This window comes from Amblyomma mixtum, chromosome 6 (assembly GCF_055824585.1).
Source record: "Amblyomma mixtum isolate Tamu chromosome 6, ASM5582458v1, whole genome shotgun sequence".
Taxonomy (NCBI): Eukaryota; Metazoa; Arthropoda; class Arachnida; order Ixodida; family Ixodidae; genus Amblyomma; species Amblyomma mixtum.
Window position 1 is genome coordinate 141,472,506 of NC_143017.1, and position 27,600 is coordinate 141,500,105.

The window sequence follows — 27,600 nt, forward strand, 5'->3', positions numbered from 1 at the left end:
AGGCTGGTGATGGTTCTATGCGGCCCTGCCAGGAAGCCTCAACTGGTAAGGGCTACTTGCACCGTTTAAAACTCTCCATCGTGTTTTGGTTCCTGGTATTTTGATTGCTGGCCTGTTAGCTGTGTCTGGAACCAGCTGTATTCTGAACAACAGGCGTATAGACGTTCTGGATGGAATTTTCTGCCGCGCATTTCGCTACTTGCGTTTGTAAAGAAATGTGCGTCAACAAAGATTGCAGGTTTCACAACTCGGGCGATGGTTAGGTTTGCCGCAAGAGAAAAAGCAAAGTAACAATGAGTTTTTAATGTCATCACTCCTTGTCTTTCTATATCTCTGACTCATAAATCTATCAGATTTGTTCTTCTCCTTTATTTGCCGTTGTAGAGCACAGTCTAAGCAATCAGCGAGTGGTCTGAACAGTTGCATAGAAATTTTGCTGAAAACAAGCTTCGTTTTTTGTTCTCCAGGAGCGTATGACTGGAAATTTAGGTAATTAGACCAAAAGGCCAGGGGCGGGAGTTCGTGCTCGGTAGTAAAGTTTGATCGAAGTAATCACTCCGGCCTGAAGCTTCAGTGCAGGCATCTTAATTCGTGCGGTGTTGACTTGTTCGCGCTACTTCCTGGACACCTGACTAACGAAGTACAATGGTAAAGCATGCGATAAGCGTGTGCTATCGGGGGCTTTTAAAAGTCTCCAGGACGAGGAGCGGAAACTGAAGCCGATGCTTTTCCTCCTAGCGGTTGGCTTAAGACCACACTTGTGAAGGTGAAGTTTGGACCCACGCACTCTAATGTGGGGTAGTGAAGTGAAGTGATCGTTAGCAGACAGGGGACAAATGCACAGGGATCGCTTTCAGTGCGTCCAGGAGACTATTTGAAATCGCGTGATGATGGTGTGATGTTGACACGTTCCCTCATCGATGGCTAGAAAAGAGTGATGGGACAGTGTGCAGATTGCATGCTTACTGTGGAGCGCATCACACCTTTTCACGCTCCACTAAGGCGCAGAGTGTGACGATGGCTATGCGCTTCAACGACCGCGTTTTGTTGTTTCAGAACTGCAGTAGAGAGGTTACCCAAGCCGGTTAAGTTTGTCCTAGTTCGAGGAAACCTTTCAGCTCAAGCAACAGTTGCTAGAAATTCAGAAGAGAACCCTTGCAGCGTTCATTCGAAGCGTATATTAGAGAGTTTTAGTATAGCGTTAGCGTGATAGCAGGCCTAAGGGAAATTACGTTAGCGTGCCGCAAGCAACTTATCCCCAAAGACAGTTTTAGTGTAGCGTTTTGAAAACGCTAAACGCCATCTGCTTGACATTGATGCAAACGGTCCTTCTAAAATGGTCGACATTGCCGCTAACTTGCCAAAGTAGAATATTAGCGAGTTTTTTGAACGAATTATTAGTGCAGCGTTCATTTTCGTCTGCAAATTGACCCCGAAATTGAAATAAAATGAAATAAAAACTTAAAACAGTGGCGCCATCTAGTAAAGGCAATGTTAACTACAAGCCGTTCTAGCAAGAATATTTGACATCATATGACTTCTAATGTTCAAAAAACTTTTGTAAATTTAATATAAACTCTCTTTACATAATTTAAGTCCATAAAACCCCGCAAAAAACCTCCAAATCTATTTTTGTTTCGTTCCAAACGTTTTTGCTAGGTTTCGGCTGCGTTTCGGGCCGTTGCAGACGGTAGCAGTGCAGTTTGAGGTTCCATTAGGCTTGCGCGCTCCAGAATCGAGAGCGTATCTCAAAAACTGGGCTGAATTGCAGCTTAAACTTTATCGTCGAAACAAGGTAAGTCATAGCGAAAAGCAAAAACACCAGTAGTTGCCGGTAAACATGCCGACCGGAATCGCAAGAGCTGCTGAATCGGCTGAAGCGGGCGGCTGTCGCTTGAAAGGACGCCGCCATGTTTCCACGCTAAGGGCGCAAAAGCCGCAACTTCCGCAACGCTAAATTCTGAAAATTGCGTGCGTACGCTAGCGCTATTTCCCCGTTAGCGTTCTGCGCATGCGCACTCTGGACCCGCTATTCCGCTATGCACGCAATTACGCAAAGCCCGCAATACTAAAACTCTCTAATCACGAACCGTTAGTGAAATGTTTTCGTAATTGTACATACATGTCTTGCTCGAATTCTTTGCCTCAATATATCGAGAAGCTGTGGGAGATGATGAGCTGTGCTCAAATTTCGCATTAAGAAGTGACATAATCGTCGTCAATTTTAAGGCGAAAGCCTTTAATGCCTCATACTGTCGTGACCAAGACGTGTTAGCAAATGTGCCCGCGTTTCGGATGCATTCCTTATATGGGCATATGCCAATCAATAGCCAATCGATACTTAATCGGGTGCAATCCAAAGACATCGGAACATGATATAAAGTGATTTCATGATTATATCATTGTACTTAACCACTAAATGACTAATTGGTAATTAGTAGTTAAGTGGTGGCATGTGGGACTGTGCACTGCGCATGTACCTTAACTAACACTAATTAATCAGTGCACTAGTTAAGGTCACGTTAACTATCACTAACCATACATTAATCAGTATCACGAAATGTGCAAGTCATGCTTAACTATCCTTAACCATCAGTAATGGTTAGAGGTTCTTAGAAGTTTCATAGACATTGTGTCGAACATTCTGGAGAGTTTAATCACTTGACAGGTGAGTGACAGGGCATGATGGATGACATTAGAACAATGATAATAAACCTTTCTGGTCAGACCAGATAAAAAATTGGCGGGGGCTTAGCTTTGGTTAAGCCTGGTAGGTTGCGAAAGCAAAAGCTCTGCGCCTCCAACAGAAGGAACGCAGTGAGTGAGTGAAAACTTTATTAGCTCTAGATTCGGTTGTGTTCGGCGGTTTTGAGATGGCTTCGTCCATCTTGCTCAAAGGTCGGTTGCCCTTAGTCCAGGGCTCCGCTGGATGCTGCTGCCAGTTTTGCTCGCCGAATCAGACCTTCTTGGTCGACCCGGCGATCGCTGGAGAGCACTCTCTCCCATTGCTCCGCAATCGGGTTTGTTATCACTAGTACCACGCTTATCCTCTGGCATGCCCACGTTATGTGGTACAGCGTGGGGGGTTCTTGGCACCAAGGGCATTTGTCATTGTATTGTGTTGGATATATTTTGTTGAGTACGTGTAGGTTCGGGTAGCAGCCCGTCTGTAGCTGCCTCCATGCGACAGAGTCCTCTCTGCTAAGGGAGTTGTCCGGTGGTGGATACCGCTTTCTGCAGCCCTTGTAATAATTTAGTATCGCCGAATAATCTTGGGGTACAGGTTCGTTCCCCTCGAGGTCGCCTACGTTGGATGCTCGGTAATAAGTGTACCCTCGAGCTATTCTGTCCGCCTCTTGGTTCCCTGTTACTCCCGTATGTCCCGGCGTCCATACTATCGTATGCCTGATTGGTTCTTCGTTTGTTTGTCGTTGTGTTATGTGGCCCCCAGAGCGGAGTATGCGGAGCGCTCTGTGCCCTATTCTGCCGCGTAGGTAGTTGCGGCATGCTGTTTGTCAGTCTGTAAGGATTTTTAGAGACCGTTTAGACCGATAGCCCTCCGCTGCCGCTAGAGCGACGGCCGCTTCCTCAGCCTCGACTATCGTACAGTCTTGTAGTGATGCGCTGGTGATCTCGCGTAGGGTTGAGTCAATCACCGTTGTTACCGCATTGCTGTTGTGCTGCCCCGCTGTTCTGGTGTATGTGGCTGCGTCCACGTATACCGTCGTTTCTTGGGGTGCTAATGTCTTTTGTAGGTATTCAGCCCTTGCCTCTCTGCGTGCTTTGTGTAGGTTGGGATCCATGTTCCGGGGTATTGGCGTTACTTTAAGTGTGTTGCGATATTCGTCCGGAATTGTTTCTGTCCTCTGTATTTCTTGAATTTGATCGGCGCGGCCCAGTTTCTTTAGGAGCTCCCTGCCAGATGGGCTCTGTTGTAGTCTGCGCAGTTGGGAGACTAGTTGTGCCTCTCTCAATTCATCGAAAGTGTTGTGTAGTCCTAGGGCTAGGAGCTTTTCGGTTGAAGTGCTGTCAGGAAGGTGGAGTGCGGTTTTGTAGGCTTTGCGTAGAATCACGTCCGCCTGTTGTACCTCACTCTTGATGGGATTGTAGTAGGGGAGGCTGTATGTCACTCGGCTGACTACCAGGCTTCTGACCAACTTGAGTGTGTCCTCCTCTCGCATGCCATGACGTCTGTGTGAGATGCGCGTGATCATGCGGGCCACTTGTAGAGCGGATGCTTTGAGTAGGGCGAGAGTGTGAGTGCAGCGTTGGTTTGACTGTATCCACATCCCCAAGATTCTGATGAGTGTTTTTTCCGGTATCGACTTCCCCTCGAGGTAGACGTTCAACTTTAAGTCGTCGCTAGTGGGGACTGTGTGATTTTGTTTTCCTCTCCAAACTCTTAGGAGCTCTGATTTCTCGGTGGAGCATGCTAGCCCTCTTGCTCTGACGTAGTTCTCTACGCAGGTGGCTGCCTTTTGTAATTTCTCTTCTTTCTCTCCGAGCGAGCCTGTGTTGACCCAGATGGTGATGTCGTCGGCATACATGGCATGGTGTATGCCGTCGATTGCTTTTAACTGTTTTGCCAAGCCAATCATGGCTATGTTGAAGAGCGTAGGGGAGATGACCGATCCTTGAGGTGTTCCTTTATTTGGAGTAAGAAATTTGTCTGATCTGAGCTCCCCCAGGCCAATCGTTGCCGTTCTGTTTGAGAGGAAGGCTTTGACGTAGCCGTAGATTCTCCTTCCGCAGTTCAGGTCGTTCATGCCCGTAAGGATAGCCTCGTGACTGACATTGTCAAAAGCCCCCTTGATGTCCAATGCCAGTATTATGTTTTCTCCGCTCTTGGGGACGTTCCCAAGTACTTCTTCTTTGATTTGAAGTAGTACATCTTGGGTCGATAGTTTTGCTCTGAAACCGAACATGCTGTCGGGATACAGTTCGTTGTCCTCCATGTACTGTTGTAATCTCAGCGTCACCACTCGTTCGTACAGTTTTCCTAGGCACGATGTGAGCGAGATCGGTCTGAGGTTCTCAATTTGTAGTTTCTTGCCTGGTTTAGGAATCATGACAACCTCCGCATGCTTCCACTCCTCGGGGACGGTCTCCGCTTCCCAGTGTTTGTTGAGAAAGTCCGTTAATTCTGCGACTAGCTCATCACTGAGGTTGCGGATGAGTGCGTTATTGATCTTATCTGCACCCGCGGCCGTGTTTCTGGTTGTGTTTCGAATCGCTGCGTAGACCTCTTCTCGCGTGATGGGTCTGTCCAAGGTGTTGTTTTCACTTCCTCGATAGCGCTCTGCGTAAGCTGCTGGGTGTGTGTCCCCGAAGCACTTAACGCGTACTCTTTCCAGGAGTGCTGAATCTGGTCCCTTGAACTGGTGGATTAACCGGTAGATGGCTTTGCTGTTTTCTGCCTTGGTTTTTGTTGGATCTATGAGAGCCTTGAGTATATGCCACGTCCTCGATGTGCTCAAAGTTCCGTTGAGGGAGTCACTGAATTGTTGCCAGTTTTGCCTTGCCAATTGCGCCGCGTACTCTTCTGCTTTCGTTGTGACTTCTGCGATCTTAAGTTTTAGTTTTCTGTTGTACTTTTGTTTCTTCCACCTCTTGGTGAGCCCGCGTCTAGCTTCCCATAGCTTGAGCAGCCTGGCGTCCACCTCGGGTGTCTGCGTCGTTCGCGCGATTTCTTTAGTGTACTTGCGCTGTTTTTCTTTCAGCATGTTTCCCCACTCTTCTATCGATTGGATCCCTTTAGCGGCGAGATTTCCGTCGCATGCCTTTCGAAAAGCGCTCCAATCCGTAATTTTTGCCGATCCCAGCTGGCGCTTTAGCCTGTCTGAGGTTACTTGTGTTTTAAGTATATAGTGGTCACTGCCCAGATTTTCTAGCAGGTTCTCCCACACTGCCTGTTCCGCTCCCCGTATGAATGTGAGGTCGGGGCAGGTGTCGGTACTGACGCTGTTTCCGATTCTGGTTGGAGTGTCTGAGTCTGTGAGGAGGGTGCAGTCAGTGTTTTCTGCTGCCGCTGCTAGTGCTTTACCTTTTGGGTTAGCTGTTTGGTATCCCCAGCTTTTGTCCATGGCATTGAAGTCTCCTAGTATGATTAGCGTGTTGTTTTTTGCTAGTTTGCGTGCGCCATGGAAAAGTTCATGGAATTTTGCTTTCCTCTGTTTTGGAGGACTGTATGCGTTCACAAGGAAGATGCTGCCCCTCTTTCTTTTCTTCTTTGGTATAATTTCTACTATCACGTGTTCTACGTCGGTGTCGGCAATCTTGTCATGGTTTATGGCGATGAGCGCCTTACTGACTAGGGTTGCCGTTCTTCCTTTCTCTTGAGTCTCGTAGCACGTATATCCTGAGAGTGTTGGCGTAGTGCCCGTCTCTTGAAGCGCTATGATGTCGGGCGGTGCTTGTTGTGTATGAATGTGTTGTTGGAGGAGGCCCTGCTTCTTGCGGTAGCCTCTGCAGTTCCATTGCCATATGTCTAGGGTTTCTTTGTTGCCTAAGGTTTTGTTGGCCATATTTAAGCTTCAGTGTTGTTTGTGGCCGAGTTGGCGAGGGCTGCTAGCGCGGGGCGGTGGTAGGCCTTTTCTCTAATGTTATCGGCGAATTTCTGCTTGCGGATGCTGCTCCGGAGTTCTGTGACTTGTAGTTGCACTTGTTGCATCATCTGCTGCATCATCTGCTGCATCATCTGCTGCATCATCTGCTGCATCATTTGCTGGATTTCTGCCTTAAATTTAGTGAGATCCTCGTTGCCTGTTTGCGACTGGGCTTGGGTTTGTAATGTTTGTGGCTGCGGAGGGCTGTTCGACTTAAGGTCTCGTACTGCCTTCGTGAGCTCTGCTATTTGGCGCTCTAGCTCTGTCTGCCTAGCGCGTGATAGTTCTAATTCGCGTCTCAGCGCTGTTTTCTCCGCGTCCTCCTGTCTAGGTTGTTCGCGGTTGCTGTTTGTGTTTGTGTTCTGTTTGTTAGTTATCCCTCCCGAGTGCGGAGCAAACCAGGGGTTTTCGGCTCCCCAGCTCACCTTGACGCCGCCGCTCTTTCGGGTTTGCTTCTGCTTGTTCTGCTGCTGCTGCTGCTGGCTCCCTCCCTTGATGGCCGGGGGTGGCAGGGGCGGAAAGGACCGTGACCGGCTCCGTGAACTGCTCCATGAAGTCCCATGAAGGAACGCAGTGCGCCGCGTCTACAGGTCACGCGTGGCTACCCGCCGCCGCTGCGCGACGGCTCGACTTGGTAGCCCATCTCTCATCCTGGTATGACGTCACGCTATGACGTCACTAGGTATAGCATGACGTCACAGGTCATTCTAAATATCACGCGTGGCTACCGGCCGCCGCTGCGCGACGACTCGACTTGGTAGCCCATCTCTCATCCTGGTATGACGTCAGAGATCATTCGAATGGTCAAACGTGGCTACCGGCCGCCGCTACGCGAAAGGCCGTTCATGAGCGTAGTATTGCTTTTGCAATAATAAATAAAAAAAACCTCTGCGCCTCCCGTAGCCGAGAGTAGAGTAAGCATGAAATGTTTACGTGCGGAACGAGTACGCTAACCACTCCGCCATACCAGCTCAATGGTCTGGAATGAACAAAGGCGCGTCTAGCTAATACGGCGTCTTCGTTCACTCCCATCTTCCTCCCTTCCCTTACGGCGAGGTTCAGGTGTCCACCGAGATATGCCATACAGATTCATTTCCTTTCCTCAAAAACCAATTTACCGTCGAGCAAGGCGTAGAGCCGAACGGGCGATGGCGTTCTGTGGACTCCCTGGCAACGTTTCAAGGCGCTGTCGCGTTCCACTCAGTGACACAAGCAGCAAAACTGCGCTTATGGCCTTCGCCTCACTGCACTTTAGGTCAACAAAGCGCCCCCCCCCCCCCCGCCCCCCCCCCCCTGAATTTTTTATTGCGAAAGCAATATTGCTAGCACTTTTCTGACGTCGGCGGAGGTCGTGCCTTCGCTGTCACGTGGCACGACCACGTGACAGCGTGACGTCACAACCAGAGGAGAGCAGGGGCCCCAATTCGTCACTTCGGCCGTAGTCGTTCCTTCGCTCGGCGCGGCTGCTACCACGTGACGGCCTCCTCGGCCCGCCGCGTGGTGGTGGTGGTGAAAACTTTTAATTACTGAAATAGAGTTTGGGAGCCACAGAGTGGCCCCGCTACATGGTCGGCGTCCCTAGTCCGGGACACCGCATGACAATGTCCCGTCTCTAGCCCGTTTCACCAGAGCCCTTTGGGACTGAAGCGAGGAACAGTTGAGAAGGGCAGTCTCCCATGCCTCTCTGGAAGGGGTAGGGGAAGGGGGGAGGTGGGGATTTTGAGTACATGCCCACACCATGTGGAAGATATCACAGGTCTCCCCACAGTGTGGGCATCGCCCATCCGTGTTAGGATCGTAATGCTTTAAGATTGCAGGACAGAGTAGAGTACCTGTCTGCAGGCGCCTTAAAGTTCGCTCCTCCGTCTTACTCAGCCCCTTTGCAGGGGCCGGGAAAAGGCGGTGGATGTCGCTATAATGCGTTATAATTTTCTTGAATCGCAGCAGCGGCTGGTTAGTCTCCGAGCCAGAAGAGCTGGGATGAGGAGCCCGGTGAGTAAGCGCTCGGGCAGCCGCGTCAGCGGCCTCATTACCTCGTAAGCCCTGGTGGCCAGGAGCCCAAATGATTCTTTTGGGTGTGGGATCAGTGGCAGTCCGTCTTAGAATACAAGCAGCTAAGGGGGAGATCTCCCCTGCCAAGTAATGATCACATGCTTTTCGGGAGTCCGTAATGATGATTCTCGAATTGGCGTGGGCGGCAGCAAGCGCTATTGCTACTTCCTCGGCTCGCATTGAATTCGGGGCTCGAAAAGAGAGTCCATCAACGTGCATTTCCTGGTGAACGACAGCGGCCGTGTAAAATCCCGTGGGCGATGGGCCTGCCACGTCTACATAATATACACCAGGTCGGGAGCCGTGTTGTCTCTCAAGAGCCCGAGCCCGCGCTTGTCGCCTGTTTACGTGAGGGCGCTCGCTAGGAGAGGATACACGGGGCGCCGCAGGCGCGCTCCGCTTAGTGATGTCTGAGGAGCTGTAGTACAAGGCGTCGCTGGAGCGGCGTGCTGCGCGCAAACGCCGGCGCCGTGCCGAGGAGACAGATGAAGAAAGAGAAAGGCAAGAGCGGTTGGCTAAGCAACGCGCCTATGCCGCAGAAGGGCGAGCCCGGCGGCGTTCTACAAGTTCTCTTTCTTTCATTCCCAACAACAAGGCTACGCACCGAACGGGTGGTGGCGTTCCTTCCTTCCTTTACGGTGCGGTTAGGGTGTCCACCTAGATGACAGAATTACTGCGCCATTTCCTTTCCTCACAAAGCCGGTAGCCACGCGTGACTTGTAGACGCGGCGCACTGCGTTCCTTCAGTTGGAGGCGCTGCGCGCTTTCGCAACGTACCACGCTTAACCAAAGCTAAGCCCCCGCCAATTGTTTTCCTTTTACATAGGCCTATTCTAGAATTTTGACTTCAATGCCGCACATTTGTTGCAAGTTGGGGGCGTATTTACTGTAGCACACTGTGGTCACCTTGCCTTTCGCTTTTTCTAGACTGTGCCGCTTTGCTGTGACACGTGTTCCTTGCAGGTGAATAAAAGCAATTCATTCGAAGTTAGCGAACTGCATCATATCTGAACGGTCGTTTGCAATGGCTTACGTGACGCGAAATTCCTCTATATCAATTTCCACAGCTCTTCTAACAGCACTACAGTTGGCTTGATTGGATCGCGGACCAGACCTTACCCATGAAGGCGAAATTCTAGAGGCCCGTGTGCTGTGCGATGTCAGTGTACGTTAAAATACCCCTTCGAAATTTCCGGAGCCCTTCACTACGGCGTCCCTCATAGCCAGAGTTGCTTCGGCACGATAAACCACAACAAACAATAAACAAGCAACAAACAATCTTTAGCGAATTTTATCTTCGCAATCCTTACCAAATCCTTGCGTAATTCTTAGTGCCTTGGCTAACGATAAGGAACCTGGCGCATCAGAAAAACACGTTTAGCGGAAAGGAAATTTGATGTTATCCCCTCAAAGCTCGTGGTACTTTAGAGCTCCTACTTCCGAGCCATGTTTGCCTGCACTGCTAGTACTACATTGCACTTGGCGTACAAATTATACTGGACAGCAGATTCATCCACATACGCCTGGTAAGGAAACACATCACCTCTCGTTCTTTCCGCGAAGCTGAGCTCACAAAGAGCATTTCTTTTTTTATTGAAATTTTGGACTGTTTTAGCCATGCCACCACGGCTGTGAGGAATGCGGTAGCGTGTGGTAATATGGACTAACACTGTCATCGGATAAATGAACTAGCATCCGATGGCAGTCGCATTCCATTCTTTCATCCGTCTCAAGTTCTCTATTTAAAGGCACTAACTTCAAAGCGTAGTTTTGAAAACTTCATGCGTCTAAAACACATGAAACGGCTAAATCAAAAACGAGAAGAGGCTAAATATATAAAAACGTTGCGAGCGCCACCCTGTATTCAGGGTATATACCTGTCCTGTAGCTTTAAGTGGTTGAGGTTGGCGAATGCTACAGGTTGGATTAACCTAGTGATCATTCTGTGTGCATCCATTACTGGTTTTAAGCTGAGGTGATAGTAACTGGTCGCCTAGAATCGTGGCTTCAGTCGAACATGCCAAGATTGCTGAAAAAATGACACTAAAGATTCAAAGACAGGGCGTCTGGATTTGAAACGAAGACATTTATTTCATTGATATACATGAAAATATAGAGAAAGGTACGACTGCTTGCTCACGGAAAGGTATGCTGCTGCTCATTTGTGGCTTTGGCTGTCTTTGATATCTGCTTTGCTACTATTATGGATTCAGTACTCATCAATTTCTGCCCATTATACTCTATGCGACGTGCAGGAGACTGCTTCAGGCAGCCCCCCATACATGCTAAGTTTACCGTCTGTTTTTATGTACCGAGACCACACGTCCACAACTCGAAAGCATAAAGGCCTTTGTAGAAATGCGGCGCTCGTAATATGTTATCCTGACGCTTAGAACATGTAGCTATCGCTTGGGGAAACTCGTACTGGAAGAGTTACGCACTATGACATCGCAACGGGTGGAGGTGGGTTCATAGTCGTATATCGCTATAATCTTGCGGTCACACCTTAATCGTCACAGGGATACCAAAGCGTCACAGGGACAAAGCGAAAGACTTGCAGAGAATTGGGAGAACGTGGTTCGAGTAACCTGAGCACGAGCATGAGCAGCAACCCCAACCGGTAATTAACAGTGCTAAATACACAAAATATTTCCAATACATTGCTCCATGACGGAATGTCACATGCAGAATCCTCCGGTGACCTCTACTGCGGCGCCCGTTACGAAGGAACTTGTGTTGAGCGAACAAAGGAACTTGATCGTTTCGGCAATCTCACGGGGCTGAGCAGACCTCCTAAGAGGCGTCATGTTGTCGTTCATCACCTTGTGCTCTAAGGGCAACGTGGTAGTCATAGGGGTATCCGTCCAGGCGTGCACCACGGCGTTGCAGCGAATGCCTTGCAGAGCTAGTTCCTGGGCCGCCATCTTGGTGAGGGCCAGGACGCCGGCCTTCGCAGCCACGTATGCGCTGCTCTGGCAAGCGCCGGTCTTGGCAATGATGCTGGACACATTTACGATGGCGGCGCCCCCTTCTGGCAAAACGTTCCCAGGCCTGGTCATCTGACGGCTGGCTTCACGTGTCATCAGGAAAGTGCCCTGCATTGACATATGGAACCAAAATGACAAAATTAGATTTCGACGGCACCACAGGTAGACTAAGTTTCGAGAGTTTATTTCATTGTTTAGTGCTCGAAAGGGTGTCCTCGACGACTGTTAGCGCAGTCGAAACAAGTAGAGTGGAGCTCACTTATAACGGACTTGACGGTCACGCAAATTCTGTTTGTAATATCCGATGTTCATATTAAGTGGACTATCGGTATTACAACCATGAATATTACGTACGCCAGAAGTGGCGCTTATTAAACGCTGCGTTACGTGCCTCTATACTAGTTCAAAGCAAAAACCAAACGCGATGCTTTCCAGGCATGTCATGTTCTCTTAATTCGCCGACCCCCTGGTTGCCAACAAGCAACCTTAGGGACGAGAAATAACTGATCGAGACTGGAGCGTCCCCGGAAGCTGGTGGCAGGTCGGCCACATTAATCAGATTCGTAGCGGTAACGGAGTGCTCTTACTTCGCGGAGTGCTCTTACTTCGTCAGAACACTTCTCTGGCAAGTGGTCATCCACAAATCTACACGCATCTGAACACGTGCGTTTTCGATAGCTTCATCTATCGTTCGTGGGCCCAGTGCCATGATGATGTGTTCTCCTTTGAGCGGGGTGTTGCTTAGTACAAGCCACGAAGCCATCATGACAGGACAAGTGGCAAAACCTAAAACAACCAGGCCAAACACACGATAGTTTTGGTGCCGGGACATACCGACATTACGGGAATTAAGGAGGCGGATAGGATAGCTCGAGGGAACGCAACAAACCGAGCATCCAGCAATCCCGACCCCGCTGAGGAACCCGAGCCGGTAGCCCAAAGCTATATAGACATTCTTAACTACAGAGGGATCAGACGAAAACACCCGCCCCCACACAAACAACTCAGTAGAGAAGACGCCGTAGCATGGCGGCAGTTACAAACGGGAACGTTCCCGTGCCTAAACATCCTATGTAAAATCTACCCCACACAGTACAAGAGCGAGTGCCCGTGGTGTGGAGACAAACCAACCCTATACCATACCAAATGGGTTTGCCAGAAAATAGACAAGCTACCCATGATGGAAAACCCGAGTGCGGAACAGTGGGAGAGGATGCTATCCAGCGACATCCTGAAAGTCCAACAAGGACTGGTAAGGCGTGCACGCAGGGCAGCTACCCTTAGCGGATCCCTGGACTAGGGGAACCGACCCTGATGATAAGATCGAAGACTCCATCTGAAGCAAAAACATATTGTAAAATAGACCAAATAAACGTTTTCCACCACCATCGTGGGCCCATGCAGCGACGAAGGTAGCACGGCCCTCGCAGCACAGAACGTTTCAACTGCACTTTCCGCTCTCTGATGTTGCCTGCACGTGGTAGCAACAAAAAACGTGGAGCCTACTGGGCATGCTATGCATACCGCGAGACCAGCATGACGTGAAAACTGAAATCGCTGTTGCTAGCTGACCTCCGAGCATGCGCAGTAGCTTCGATGTTGACGATGTAGTTTGGTTCATTTGCCCAGCCGGAGAACAGGCGGGCACAAAGCCAATCGGCGCGCCCCCTTGGAGAACTCGCGCTTCCAGTAAGCGCGGGGGTCAAACTTGGGGAGGGGGGGGGGGGAGAGTTTATAACTACTCGTTCGCTATAACCGAATGGTGCGGCCAGAGTTGGTCGCTGTATCTGAGACGAATGACCATTCACCTAATGAGTACTTTGACAGTGACCCTGTATTTTCTCCTCTTCCCGTTCTCCAGTGCAGAGTAGCAGGCCAGATATTCATTTTTGCGGCTAACCTCTCTCCCTTTCAAGTCAATAAACCCCCTCTCTCTCTCTCTCTCGACGGTAGCACCGCAATCCTTCGTAATAACCAAGCGTTTGTTATATCTGCGGTCGTTGTAAGGGGGCTGGACTGTAGACTAAAATTTCGGAGCTCTAAGGTTCCGCTAGCGCAAGCCGCATTCGGGGGTAGCCATATTATAACCGTGCAGCCTCCGTAACTGCCACGTCTGGAAAAGCGCAAGGCAATAATTCTAGTCTTGAGCACACCACAAATGCGTTCCGAACTGTGTTCTGAAATCAAGATTAAGTAGGGTCATCTCCGTCTAGTGAAGTACTAACAAAAAGGGGGAGCGGGCAGATCTTACAGTAGACAGAGACAGATCTGGAAGTGTAGGCGCGGTAATTTGCGCTGACAGTTTAAAAGACGATACGTCGACGTGCTTGCATCTCACCCTGAGATTGACACCGACGACGTCATCGAAGAGCTCGTCGCTGGTGTCGACGAGAGGAGCCGTACGGATAATGCCGGCGCAGTTGACGAGGATGCTGAGTGGCAGAGGAATCTCCTCAACGAGGTTGAAGAAGCGTTGCACGGATGTGGAACAGCGTACGTCCACAAACAGGGCAAAGTGAATCGTGTCACCTGCGCAGCACGAGCCGAAAAACATTGGCGTTCATTTGCTGTCTGGAGACATGTTCAAGCAGCTGTAGCCATTAGTCTTTACGGCGAAGTTACCTTAGCCTTCAGCGCGATGCACATGAGGTGGTCCCAGCTGCCGCTGCGCAATTAACCGTTGGCTACTACTACAACGCTCGAGCACACCGGTGCACAATTGCAGCAACATTCTTCCTTTATCATATTTTTCTTCGGTTTCAACATTACCAGCTTAAATCTGTATACTGTAAGGCGAAGGTCCCAACTGCGCCTGTCGCAGCCACCTTATCTCCGTTAACATGCAGACGCCATCCGCCCACCTGACTCTTGCTATGTTTGCTTTCTCGTGCAATCCGCTGCCTTAGCCATATCTTACGGCTGCCAATTTCGTGGCCTTTGCAACTAACTTTTGTGTAAATATCTACGTAACCGTACCTAAGTTGTATCACTCAACAAAATTACAAGCCATAAATTAAAGAACTAAAATAGGCTTTCCGAAGGGTTGAAATTAAGTGCAGCTTGTCTACATCGTACGTACATCAGGAAAGTAAAGACCGAAAGTAGGTTATAAAAATAGTCACTTCATGCCACTTTCTTTTAGGTGGGTAAAGTTCTTGCTATGATGTAACGAATGTAGAGTAGGTGGCATAAAGGTGAGGAGGAAGAAGCGTTGTCAGAGTAGGAGCGTAAAGATGGCCGCCCGAATTCGGATATGCACCAAAGAAGAACAACATACTGTTACTGGAGTCGTGACCAGTGAAGGCGTAGAAATGTGCTGCAGAAATGTTTTGGCATTTATGCTTTTATGCTTAAGATTTTGGCAGCTACGAGCGAAGTAAAGAAAACCCACAGACGGGGGGGGGGGGGGATGTGTGAGAACAACGTACCTCGGCTGGATCAAGGGGATGGAGTTCTGCCGACGTAGAGGTTTGGCGCTGTCTAAGCGTTAATAAATCAAAATCTCCGAGTTAATGTAGATAAAATTACTACAGTTGTAACCAAAGGGCATGGCTCAGGACGTTTAATTATTCTCAAGACGTGCTCCAGTTAGAGTACACGTCATCAGGATTGATGCCACAGCAGTTGACAGCAGAGCTTAACAGTGACGTGAAGACGTCTGAAGAATTTGAGTGGTGCTTTGAAGAAGGTGATCTGCCTACTGGACTTGTTAGTGGGGAGAAAACATGGGTCCATTACCAAATGCAGGAAACAGATGAAGAGCATGGACTCATCTCATTCTTAATCCCCGAAAGCCAGAACAGTTTCGGGCACAGCTGTCTGCATAGAAGGTGGGGAACACTCACTATGAAGTGCTTATTGAGAGGTCCTGAAGGACCACCCAAGACGTGCAATAGACACAAAGCGGCGTAAACTTCTATCTATGCATGGAAATTTGCAGCTTGACAACGCTGGCCCTATCACTTCCTGTGCAATAGTTAATGAGCTGCATCGCGTTTGCCAACTACACAGCAAGTATGATCGCTGACGGCCCTTGCGACTGCCTCCTCTGTGGGTGTTGCGGTTTCTACGTTCGTGAATTACTTTCTGTGGGTTGTAAGCGGAAACGAATCAGAGTAAGTTCCACCCAACTGCAGTCCACCACCTGATGGCTACAGCTGTCTGCATGAGCTGCACGCATAATAATGAGTACGCATCAGCTTGTCGACCCCTTTCCTCGCGAAAAACCCTGCCTTGGGTGCCGGCGCCTCAAGTACTGCGTGTATGATGACCATCGCTGGGAAACCTTTCTTTAATCAGCAGAGTGAGATGTGATTGTGCATACATGTGCTGAAGAACATCTGAGAAGTACAAGGTCTAAAAGCATATCCCTCTTTCCACTGCGCAAAAAACATAGAAGACCACGCGCTCCCATAGCGCTTCACACGTTGAAGACCCGCATGCGGATGCGTGTTTGCATGAGTGCGTATTAATAATAAATAAATAAACATCGTGCTACTTCACAATGCCCGCAGCCTGCCCAAACTGTAGTCGATTCGACGGCCGAGCGAGAACGAAACCGCTTTACTGCCCGAGTAGCATGCACACATCGTGAACGCCGTTGAAAGCTCGCGGTTCTGAACTGGCTGCGTACAACGGCTACACTTAGCCTAGGAGCACAAAATGCGAGACTAAATACTCAGAGTTCGTGTTTGCGACTAACCTTACTCTCAGTCGTCTGTTTTGGGCTGTTTTAATCACGAGACTCCGTAGTGTCTATGCTCTCTGCACCAATTTCTTCGTATTTCGTCACTCACCACTTCACAAATTTTCAAGTCGCGGCGCCACGTGTGCCTCGCTTTAACGTAATTTTGTTGTCTTATAAAAACGTTGGTTTCGGTAAAAATGACATTTGCTATCAGGCGCCCCAGCCTATAAGTCTGTAGTGCTCCTGTAAGGCACTAATTTATTGAGCACCGAAGCAAAGGTGACGCCAAAAAGGGGAGGGGGGCTAGGTGCTGATCGTCGGTTTGACCTTATATCTGGATCGCCGCTCTTAAAAAAAAAAAAAAAAAGTGGCACGTGCAACCTTTGTGCAGTGCTAGTGGCAGCAACATTCGTACAGACACGATCACGCTTGTCCAGAGCACTCGAGCTGTGGCCTGTGGACCAAAAGTTGCCTAATTTTGATGCAGGCAGCTGTTTTGATAGGCAAAATTGATGCTCAAGCACTGCTATAAAGCCACAAGAAAGATAACAAAAGCGCAGTGCTCGCAACAAATCAACTACGATAAGCATTCATGCTATTTGTTTCTCAGCACAGCGCTCCAAGACAAGCCAGCTAACCTGTGTTCATCGAGGGGACTCGAAGAGGGCGGCAAAGAAAGGCTTTACGCAATGACATCGAACGCGCATTTCTCTATTTTCTGCGTTTGTAACCTGGTTCGTGCCTTGCCCAGGCAGCAACCCACTGATTTCTGGCCATTCTTCAAATACCCGGAAACCTCGTAAATGCACTCCCGTTTTTTTCCTTACTGTAAACTGTAGGCCGAAAACTCCCGGAATAGAACATCGCTGTACGACTTGAACAGTTTTGTAGAGCACCCGCTTTAGCACTACTGCAATTTCTGCGGAAAATAAAATTGACCCGCCTAAATTTTCAAGTCATGTTCCTTTAATCTTATTAAAGGTGGTTACATAAATAACGTCTTACATGAGGACTCAAGGTGTGCGAATGCACGGGACTTCCTAAGTATGTTCATCGGCATCTGCAGAGCCAGGCTACGGTATTGCAGTTGCTCTTTTAGGTTTGATTATTGGGGTTTAACGTCCCAAATCAACTAAGGCTATGAGGGACGCCGTAGTGAATAGCTTCGGAATTTTCGACCACCTGGGGCTCTTCAACGTGCACTGACATCGCTCAGCACACGGGCCTCTAGAATTTCGCCTTCATCGAAATTCGGCCGTCGCGGTCGCAATCGAACCCGCGTCTTTTGGGTCAGCAGCCGAGCGCCGTAACCACTGAGCCACCGCGGCAGGGGTATTGCAGTTGTGGACTAATGATTAGCGTTCAACATTTCCTAATTGAATTCCAAAAATCATAAAATTGCAGTACACGAATTGCAATTAGTATTCAGAAGCTACACAAAAGTTAACGAAAGACATATAGAACAGAAGTTAAACACCGACGCCTTGAAGCTTTGCTCGAGCGCACCCACGCCTTGCTTCATTCAACTGACGTTACTTACTGACATTTGTGCTCTAAAAGTGCACCTTTAAAGGAGCTTACCTGGTAGCGAGTCGGCCACGCTTTTCGCACCGTCCAGCTGTCTGTCAGCGACGACCAGGGTGGCTCCATCGGCGGCCAGAGCGCGGCACACGGCCGCCCCAATGCCGCTTGCTCCTCCCGTGACCACAGCCAGCCGTCCGTTGAGAGCCATTTCTGTCGCACGCTTCAGCCAGCTACTGGGCGGGGAAGCGTAACCCTTTATAAACGCGGAGTCACTTTTATCGTACTATCGCGATGAAAAGAAACGCGAACAGCGGAAAGCGTGGCCTTCCGCACAATCATCACAGCCCAGCGCCGGCCCGCTAGTACAAGGATCCGTGCTATATGCCTTGGCTGTCGTTAGGTGAATCGGCGCTTTCAGTCGGCGCCGCCGTGGCCCTAGAATCTTGTTCCGGCCGGCGATATCGCACCGCGTGTGTGTTCCGAGTGCCCGGAGGGAAAGAAAAGAATGCACTGTTACCTTACAACTGCGCGCACTCAAATGCTGTGATGAGAGAAATTGTACTGAATTGCTTTTGAAATGCACCGCAAGTAAGTTGCCACCATGCCATAAAAAGCAGCTTTGACAAGCAATTCGAACGTTTCAAAGCCGCGGAGTTCCCTTGAGCTCTTCTGAAAGTGATGGCTTGGTCAGTGCTTTGAACGGTGAAGAAGGACTGTTTGAATATCGTGGAGGCTGTGGGAGCTTAAGAGAGAAAATTTCAAGTTATACACAGGACATGACAGCCCAACACATGAAGAAGCTCGCTGCAAATCAGTGTCTAATTGTTGTTTTTTTCGGTTCCCTCTAACCTTGCCGCCTTGTGCTCGTGTACATCACGAGACAGGTCAAGGAATCTTGCGTGTCCGACACAGCATGTGCCACACGTCTGGTATATAGGATTCCTTGCCTCGCCATTCCCGTGAGTGTCAATTCTAATCCTTGTCCAGCAATGTCAAGTTTACTGACAGTGGTAGGGCATGAAGGGCGTGAAATTCTCGTAGCATGCGTTAGCAGGATGCATGACCATGATCGCAATAGCCCAACTTTGGTCTGCTTGGTGGGAAAAGAATATGGGTTTTTAGATAATTGGCGATAGATTTGATGTCGTCTTGTGTTGTCCTTGTCGGGTGATTGATGCTGGCTTCGCGGCGCATGCCCTGTTAGCATTGCTTATTTTCTTGAATAAACCAAATTTGATAGCCCTTTCGTCGCATGTGTACCACTTTTTGCTGTTCTTCGTAAATTTTTCCGGTTAATTATCCCTAGGATAATATTAAATAAACTATCACAGTTTCTGGCCTGTATTGCATTTCTTTCTGCTCTTTCATAACTTTACATGCCATCTACATTCGTAGCATTACTGCGACCGATTTCTAGCCCACCTCCGTGTGCCCACCTGCGTCCATTAAATGTCACACCTGCCATCCTAAATGCACAATCAAGTAAAAGCAGTCCAGTGTCGGCACACTGTATGCCAATAGGTCCTGTATTTAATTTTATTCTGGTGCTTGCCTTCAAACTTCAGCTTTTACGGATGCCGCTAACTTTGAGCATCCATGAGTAATGGGTAAGCACTGTATATGGTATGTCTGCACAGGATACTTAATTGAGGAAAGAACGTCATCACGGTCCACTTTATCGGCCCATTTCACGCGATAGCGCAAGGAGCTCGTTCTGCTGAAAACCCGGCGCCGTCGTCCGTCGTACTGCGTCAATCGGAAAAAGTGCCAGAAGTTCCGTATCAAGATAACGAATGGGAGGAGGGCCCATATGAGCCAAAATTGCTGGGAAGGTTCCTCTAACGGAGGTATTTCAGAATAAAAAGTAATTCATTAAAATAAATTAGCCGGAATTCGAGTTTGTATAGTGATTAAAAATAAAACCAAATATAAATACGCTAATGAAGTGTCACAAACTGCATGAAATAAAAAGTTGGTGTTATGGTGCTTTATTGTACTAAAAGAAATGGTGTGTACGGGTATGAGTAAAAATTAGAAAGAAAAATAAAAGACAAAAAGAAAGGAGAAGGCGCTGTCGCGTCCACTCTTAAGGCAAAGCTTAGCGTTCCTCTGATTTTTAATGTTGTTTCCATAATTTGATTTGAGACGAATATTTCTGTTCTCGGCAGGGCACTGCAAAACGTTTGGCAGTTTCCATTGAGGTTACAGTATTTGGAACAATTTCTTTCAAAGCAAGTGTTCTTTTTTAGAGTATGCAGGTCTGTTTATTGTGGTTGCTTTACAAAAAAAAAAAAAGGCATTTGTTCTTGTTTGCAGAGAACCGGTAAAAATTAGTTGCCACTTTTTTTTTTTACAGCACAGATACACTGACTTCAAAAATGTAAATAGATCAAATATGCCAGCTACGTTTTTCATTACCACAAGGGTTGCTGATCTCTTCATCTAACCACAGAATAACGGCCTGTGGGGCGAGTTAATGCATGACGAACGCCGGCGCAACGACGACGGCATAAGAAAAGAACGCATGTGTTGTCCTTTTATTGTGGTGGTGGTGGTGGTGAAAACATTTATTACGAATGAACAAGAGGTATGTTTGGATCAGCCCGTAAGGGACCGATTCTTACAAACACTAGGTGGAGGTCCCTAGTATGGGACCCCAGTGGCGGTTGCCGCCGCCCGGGCGCGCCCGACTAAGGCTTGTTGGGCCTGTAAGTCGTGGCAGCCGAGCAGGGACGCCTCCCAGTCCTCCCGGGTTGGGTTGGGGATGGGGGGAATAGCGGGGTTGGAGGGGCAGGCCCACACCATGTGATAGGTGTCAGAAGACACTGCACTACAGTGTGGGCAGCTGCCGCTAAAGGAGGGGCCAAAATGTTTTAGCGCTGCCAGGCACAGCAATGTATTGGTGAGAAGGCGGAGAAGGAGCCGCTCATCCGCCTTCTTCAGGCCTTTACATGGGCTAGGGTAAAGGCGATGACAATTTTGATAATATTTTGTAATATATTTGAATGTATATACCGGATTACAATCGGGTTCCTAATCGGATGGGGAGGAGAGTTCCGGGATGCGAAACCTGTCTTCCATTGGAGGGGTGTGTTGGATATGGAGTCGAGCAAGAAGGCGGCGACCCGACTCCGTTAGCGACAAGCGCGTGTACTGGTTTGTAAGGTGCGCCTCCCGGAGCTCCCGGAAAGTATTTACCACCCCAAGAGCCATAAGTCGGCTGTTTGAAGTAGTGATGGGGAGGTCAAGGGCACGTTTAACAATTTTGCGAAGGATGACCTCAAGGGCGTCCTCCTCTTGTTTCCGTAGGTGGAGATAAGGAGTCGAATAGAGAATTCGACTAGTTACGAAGGCGTTTGCCAGCTGCAAGGCATCCTTACTTCGTAACCCTCCGCGTTTGTTGGAAACCCGGCGGACCATGCGGCCCACCTGGTCCCCCACCTTACGGAGTTTGGCCAATGTAGTGTCTGGCCGCCTGTGTTTGTGGATGTAGAGTCTGAGTACCCGTATCTCATCACTTTCGCGTATGGGACCACTCTCAAGAGAGATATATATTTTAGTTGTGCACTTCTGTGAGGGGCGGAGGTGCACAAATTCCGATTTTTTAGGGGAACATTGAAGACCGCAGCGGCGGGCGTAGCGGTCTACTATCGTCGCCGCTGTTTGCAGGCTGGTTTCAATGTCTCCTGTGCTGCCCTGCGTGGCCCACAGAGTGATGTCATCGGCGTACAGGGCGTGCTGCACGCCGGCGACACCACTCAGCTGTGCCGGCAGGTGCATCATGGCCAGACTGACGAGCAGCGGGGAAAGTACCGCGCCTTGAGGGGTTCCCCGCGTGACGAGTAGGTAAGGACCATGGTCTCTATCTTGAATTCGAATGTAGGATTGACGATCCATTAAAAATTGGCTTATGTATTGGAATGTGTTGAGGCCACAGTCGGTGTGACTTAGGTTAGTGAGTATGATCTCATGTGTTACATTGTCAAATGCCCCTTTAAGATCCAAGGCGAGTACTACCCGGTCATTATAGGGGCATTCGAGGGGGTCAAGGACTTCCGGATTGAGTTGCAGGAGGACATCCTGTGCGGATCTGTGTGGGCGGAATCCGAACATGGTGCTCGCAAAGACTTGTTTGTGTTCAAGATATGTAGATAACCGATCCCGCACCATCATCTCCATTAGTTTGCCCACACATGAGGTGAGAGAGATGGGGCGGAGGTTATCTGTGTCAATTGGTTTGCCAGCTTTAGGAATAAAAGTGACCAAAGCCGTTTTCCATTCGATTGGCAGGGGGTGTCCCCGCGCCAAATCGCATTGACGTATTCCAGGAGGGACTGGTATGCCAAGTCGGGCAGGTTCGTCAAAAGCCTGACGGTGACCTTATCCCGTCCTGGCGCAGTGCCCCATTTCATTTTAGCGAGAGCCGCCCGCAGATCATGGAGCTGGAAAGGTTGATCCAGCTCCGTGTTCTCTCTGCCTGCATAAGAGTACGCAGATCCACGGGGGTCTTGGGCTGTACACAGATAGTGGTCCCGAAGTTTCTGTGCCAGTTGAGTCGTGTTGCCAGGAAAAGCGTGCAGGGCTCGCTGCAAATGTTTTTGTGTTTCGGTTCGTGTTTGGGTTGGGTCGATTAGGGCTCGAAAGAGACGCCACGTGTTTCGGCTGGACATTTGTCGCGCGGCCGTGTTGCATCTATCTACCCAGTTGGAGTCGGCGAGTTGGGCCGCGTACTCTGCCGCTTTCTGGGTAAGCTCGGCAATTCGAGCTTTAAGCTTTCTATTGTGTTTCTGGCGTCGCCAACGGCGGACGAGGCTGCGACGGGCTTCCCTGAGGTGTAGAAGGTGGTTATGCACGTCCGTGACCGCCTCTGAGAGCTGGATGTGTGTTTCATGCGAGGAAAGGTGTGCCAGCAGCTGTTGGGACCATGCTTTGTAGCCTTGCGCGGAAATGGGTGTATTATCAAGTGAGTTAAAATTGTGCCTGAATTTCGTCCAATCTGGGATATGGGCTTGTGTTCTGGGACGCTTGAGGGGGCGTGTGCATAGTGTAGTGTTAATGATGCAGTGGTCGCTACTGAGGGTCTCCTCGGTGTTGAGCCAGTCTGCGTGTCGTATGTTGCGAGTGAAGGCTAAGTCGGGACACGTATCCCGTGTCACGGAATTTCCTTGCCGGGTTGGCTGGACAGGGTCCGTGTGGAGGGTGAGGCCCAACGTGGACGCAAGCTCCGCCAGCTTACGCCCGCGCGACTCCTCCTTGCGATACCCCCACTGCTGACTGGGAGCGTTAAAGTCGCCCACAATCAGGAGGGGATCGCGGCCCGCTACTCTTAGCGCGCGGCTAAAGAGGTCCGCAAAAGTCGCTCGCTTTAGTTTGGGAGAGCAGTACACGTTGAGTATATGCAACGGTGGGTCCCTGCGGCGGACTGGTAGGAGGGTCACCATTACATAAGAGTACTCTAGTTGGAGGTCGAGATCCACTAGGTTGGCTGTGTAGTCTTTGTGAACGAGAAGACAAGACGCGGGATCCTGTTGGAACGTCGTGTAATTTGAAATTGTGGCGCCCAGGCCTGGCTCTTGGAGGGCAACGGCTGGTAAGGACTCGAAAGTTTCAAGGTAGAGGCGGAAATTGGCCCGCTTAGTGCGGTCCTTAAAGCCTCTACAGTTCCACTGTGTTATTGAAGTTGACATGGCCGAATTGGAGATGGCGGAACTCCTTTGATTAAGGTGTCTCGCCATGATTTAAAATTCTTGGGGGGGGAGGAGGAGGGATTGGCTGCCTCAGAGCCAGCTACTTGCGCCATCAAGGGGGTGATGACGGAAGGAGCGGGGCAGCTGTCCTCATTGTCCGAATCAATAATCAGACGGTTGAATTTTGAAGGGCGGGATACGTCCCTAATGGGGCCCGTCCGACGGAGGAGGCGGGGGTTGTCCGAGATGTGTTTTGAGACCACCGCGGGGACGGCAGATTTGACCTTTGTCAAGATCTGGTCCATGGCGGTCTCGATCATATATCGCAATTTAGAGGTTAAGCGCTCCTCCATCGCAGAGATGGTTGTCACGAGGGCAGGCGAGATCTCCGCGTCGCTCTCGATTGCGTCCGAGTTCTGCGGGCTCGGTGCGGCGGACGCCAATTTTGACTCTAAATTTTGAATTTTGTTGAGCAAAAGCTCATTCTGTGCCCGGAGCACGTCTATCTGTTTTTTGTATTCCGCGTCGAGTGCGGAGACGGTTGGACGAGAGCGAATTGATCAATAATTCGAAGTGGGAACTGTGTTGGTCAAATGTTTAAGGGAATCCACCAAGGTGGAGTAGATTTGTAATAAGGGAGTAATTACTCATTGGCATCCACCCGAACGCAGCCATACGGCTACAAAGGAAAGCTGTACAGCTTTCTCGGAAACTTCGCAGTTAAAGAAAAATTCGTCCTGGTACGGGGTTCGAACCCAGGACCACCGCTTCATCGGAGCAGTCGCTCTACCAATTGAGCTAACCGGGACGGCAAGCTTATGGTAGGACGAGAGCGAATTGATCAATAACTCGAAGTGGGAACTGTGTTGGTCAAATGTTTAGGGGAATCCCCCAAGGTGGAGTAGATTTGTAATAAGGGAGTAATTACTCATTGGCATCCACCCGAACGCAGTCATACGGCTACAAAGGAAAGCTGTACAGCTTTCTCAGAAACTTCGTAGTTAAAGAAAAATTCGTCCTGGTACGGGGTTCGAACCCAGGACCACCGCTTATGCTTGTATTTTTTTCCCTATTTATGACCTCTACCCGCCTTCTCGCCACCACCGTTGCAGCGGCTTCCTCAGACTTCCCTATTCATACCTCACCCGTAGTCACTGGTGTTGTGACGCAAACATACGCAGGTACGCTGGGTTTCCTCGCCAAGAATTGCTATAGCCTAAAACTAGGATGAAAATATAAATAAGCGCGGTTTCCAAAGTGGAATCAATATTTGCTCATGAAAGTTATTCTCCGACGACTGCTAAACCACTGCACTGTGTGATGACAAGATGGTGAAGACGATATTTCAAATTACTTGAGAAAAAAAAAACACGCATGTTAATATCTGAGTCTGATATTATTACAAGTTTTCAAACTTTCCAGTCTGCCAAGAAACACACGGCACATGCCATGCTGACAGACCATGCCTGCTCTGTCTAGATTTTGCGACGGAGAACAATAGGCTAAGAAGGCGGTATACGTTACCTGTAGGAAGTTTGGGAGAGACGTACTCTACCTATAGCGAAAACTTTAACTTGCAAGCTAATTCTGCCAAGGATACTCTCGTAAGCTGACGCGATATGGGCGCTTCCCAAGATGACAAAATAGCAGTTTTAGGGTCGGCGTACTTCACCGTTATAAAAACAATAGAAAATCTAAACAAAAGCATATGTCGGGAATAAATGTCGGGAAGTGGAAGGATTCTGCAGTGCTCGTGGCATTTATTTTCACGGCGCGTGCTGCAGACATAAGGTCGTTGGCGAGATCCTGAGGTACACATTGTGGCCGTAGCCGTCAACTTCGTTTATTTTTGCAAGCCTAGCTTAAACAGTGGGCGCCAATTTCCATTCAGGAGACCACTGCTTGGAAAGGGCGAGGGTTTGGGGAGAGGGTGTAGGGAATATATGTTTCTTATGCGAAAAAAAAAAGGTTAATCATTCTCCACATCAGGAGCGATTTACCGCGATACCTGTATCGCAGCTCCCACGAAAGCGTTCTTTCAGAGGCCCCGGTCGCATCATCATTGATTTTACAGTCTCGATAGAGCCTACTGCTCTTCATTTATGGCCAGCAGATGACTGCCCTCCTTTTAGGCTGCGAAATACGACGAGGGTAACGCACTTTACGCCATATGAAGTCCATGAAAATATTATTGTTATTCATGTATAGTATCTTTCTGGTACCGGTCAGGCATACACATCAAAGCGCAGCTACTACTAAAACGTGCAGTGCTTGAACAGATACGGTGCGCTCTAGTCATCATGAAGGCTCTGTATAATTAATAGTTGCATCGAGTATACTGTTGTTGGCGAATTTGTCCACGAGTTCACACTTGCGAAAAAGCCACGGCGGCTCATTTCTTCCGCCGCCAGCTTGTGACTCTGCGTAACACTGCGCTCAAGCAACAATAGCGCTTATGCTATGTAAAGATATGCGCTTCTGTTGTGATGCACAGTGGAGTCGCAGAATTATCAGTACAATTTAAACATGGATGCCTTAAAAGAGGGCGCTCTGAGTCTCTCAACACTACCACAGCTAGAAGTAGCGTACGGAGGTCGAAATGCATGGAGTTTCTCATGCATTAATTTTGTACCCTTTAATGAGCGACAGTTGAATGTAAGAGAAGAATACTAGCATTAAATTGCGCCTGACCTCTGCTGGTATGTAATACAGTGAGTTCTCAGCAAGGGCACCGATGTTTTAGAGAGCATAAACTTATCACCTGTTCTTTTAGTTTCAACATGCGCACGCCTCGTTTGAATTGATGGAGCTCTTTGGAACAGATGAACTCCTGTCTTCTCCTTTTCCGATGAGGCTGTGACTGCGGCTGAAGAAATGGATCTGCGTTCTCAGTACCCTGAGTACCTGTTACGGCCCGGCTTCTACGCTATGGATGTGCGCTACCTGCCCTATCTGCTCCTCGCCGCCACCCTTGCGACGGTGTTGGCTGTTTCGATTGTCTTGTGCCTTTGCCAGAAGCGCCGCAGGAATCCTCGTCTGCAGGTACGTCAATTTGCATTCCTTCGATTCTGCAGACTCAAAATAGAATGTGGTACGTGCATAAGAGCACACCATTAAAAAAAAACTGCGCTTTGACAGGGAAGTCCTTAGTTTTTCCTGTTAGCCCCTGTAGCAAAATGCCGCGTGCATTCTCCTCTCCGTGCAGTCAGTAGGTAGAACATGTGCGCTAGGAGTGCTAACAACTGGAAGGCACTGTGTTACGATGTTCCGATGCTTACGTGATTCTTGCTTTGCAGTGTCACGTGCAAGGCTTCACAGGTACTTACGGATGTGTTTCCTCAAGAATACTCCAGTATTCCGTCTTTCAAGCACGGATGAGAGCAGGAGAATAAGGGGAACAGGGATTTTTCGGATCCCTGTTGTCCTGGTTGCCTGGCGACGGGCAGCTCCTTAGGCGTGGTATAAAGCGGTGAACCTCAAACGATAGCTTATTCGAGAGCTTCCCTTTGGTTCTGGTTGACATTCATTTCTTGACTACAGTACGTAGATTTCGTGATTCGTATAGGAAGCTATTCGCGCCCTATTTCGTAACGCCAAATAGAGACCCAAAGTTAATAATGTAGCTTGAAAGGACAGTGGGTTTCCAATGCATCACTCCTGTCCGCAAAGCGTTTCTGATGCCTTCACATTTTTCGTCTTTCTCTTAGCCTAAATCATTCAAGCTGTCACCCATCTTTAACGTGCCTTGCTCGACACACTGAACTACCATGGCTTTTTCTTTCCCAGTAAGCACCACCTCTGCGAGAATTTAACGTTGTCGATGTTTTTCACACTTTCTGCAGATGGTGGCGCCCCATACGCCGGTCGCAGTGGCGTGCGCAACCACACTACATTCAGCAAACTTGCCTGAAATCGTGCTTTGTCCACCGTACGACGGCGCCAGCAGTTGCCAAGAAGACTGCCTACGACGGGAAGCAACTGCCGTGGTACACTGGAACCAGTCGCCACACGGGAGCGCGACCTCCTCTCCACATTCTCATCCGCGCCACGGATCGTAA

General features: G+C 49.2%; 2 protein-coding genes across 2 annotated transcripts; one reads left to right on the plus strand and one right to left on the minus strand.

The window, feature by feature from the left end:
• LOC149340635 (uncharacterized) lies at positions 1 to 27,600 on the plus strand. The gene is made up of 3 exons (XM_089551312.1): positions 1 to 45; positions 26,396 to 26,584; positions 27,385 to 27,600. Exons 1-3 carry the CDS (start codon positions 10 to 12, stop codon positions 27,598 to 27,600), a joined length of 441 nt encoding a protein of 146 aa, XP_089407438.1. The 5' UTR covers positions 1 to 9.
• On the minus strand, positions 10,723 to 18,078 carry LOC149340636 ((3R)-3-hydroxyacyl-CoA dehydrogenase-like). The gene is made up of 3 exons (XM_089551311.1): positions 17,913 to 18,078; positions 13,983 to 14,173; positions 10,723 to 11,752 (listed from the first exon to the last, which is right to left on the minus strand). Exons 1-3 carry the CDS (start codon positions 18,061 to 18,063, stop codon positions 11,336 to 11,338), a joined length of 759 nt encoding a protein of 252 aa, XP_089407437.1. The 5' UTR covers positions 18,064 to 18,078; the 3' UTR covers positions 10,723 to 11,335.

Excerpts from the sequence above, each read along its gene's own strand:
- LOC149340635 (XM_089551312.1), top strand. The coding sequence starts at position 10 with ATGGTTCTATGCGGCCCTGCCAGGAAGCCTCAACTG. Across the intron at positions 46-26,395 it reads CTGCCAGGAAGCCTCAACTG|GCTGTGACTGCGGCTGAAGA; the intron begins GTAAGGGCTACT and ends TTTTCCGATGAG. Across the intron at positions 26,585-27,384 it reads GCAGGAATCCTCGTCTGCAG|ATGGTGGCGCCCCATACGCC; the intron begins GTACGTCAATTT and ends CACTTTCTGCAG.
- LOC149340636 (XM_089551311.1), bottom strand. The coding sequence starts at position 18,063 with ATGGCTCTCAACGGACGGCTGGCTGTGGTCACGGGAGGAGCAAGCGGC. Across the intron at positions 14,174-17,912 it reads CGTGGCCGACTCGCTACCAG|GTGACACGATTCACTTTGCC; the intron begins GTAAGCTCCTTT and ends CGTGCTGCGCAG. Across the intron at positions 11,753-13,982 it reads TCGTCGGTGTCAATCTCAGG|GGCACTTTCCTGATGACACG; the intron begins GTGAGATGCAAG and ends ATGTCAATGCAG.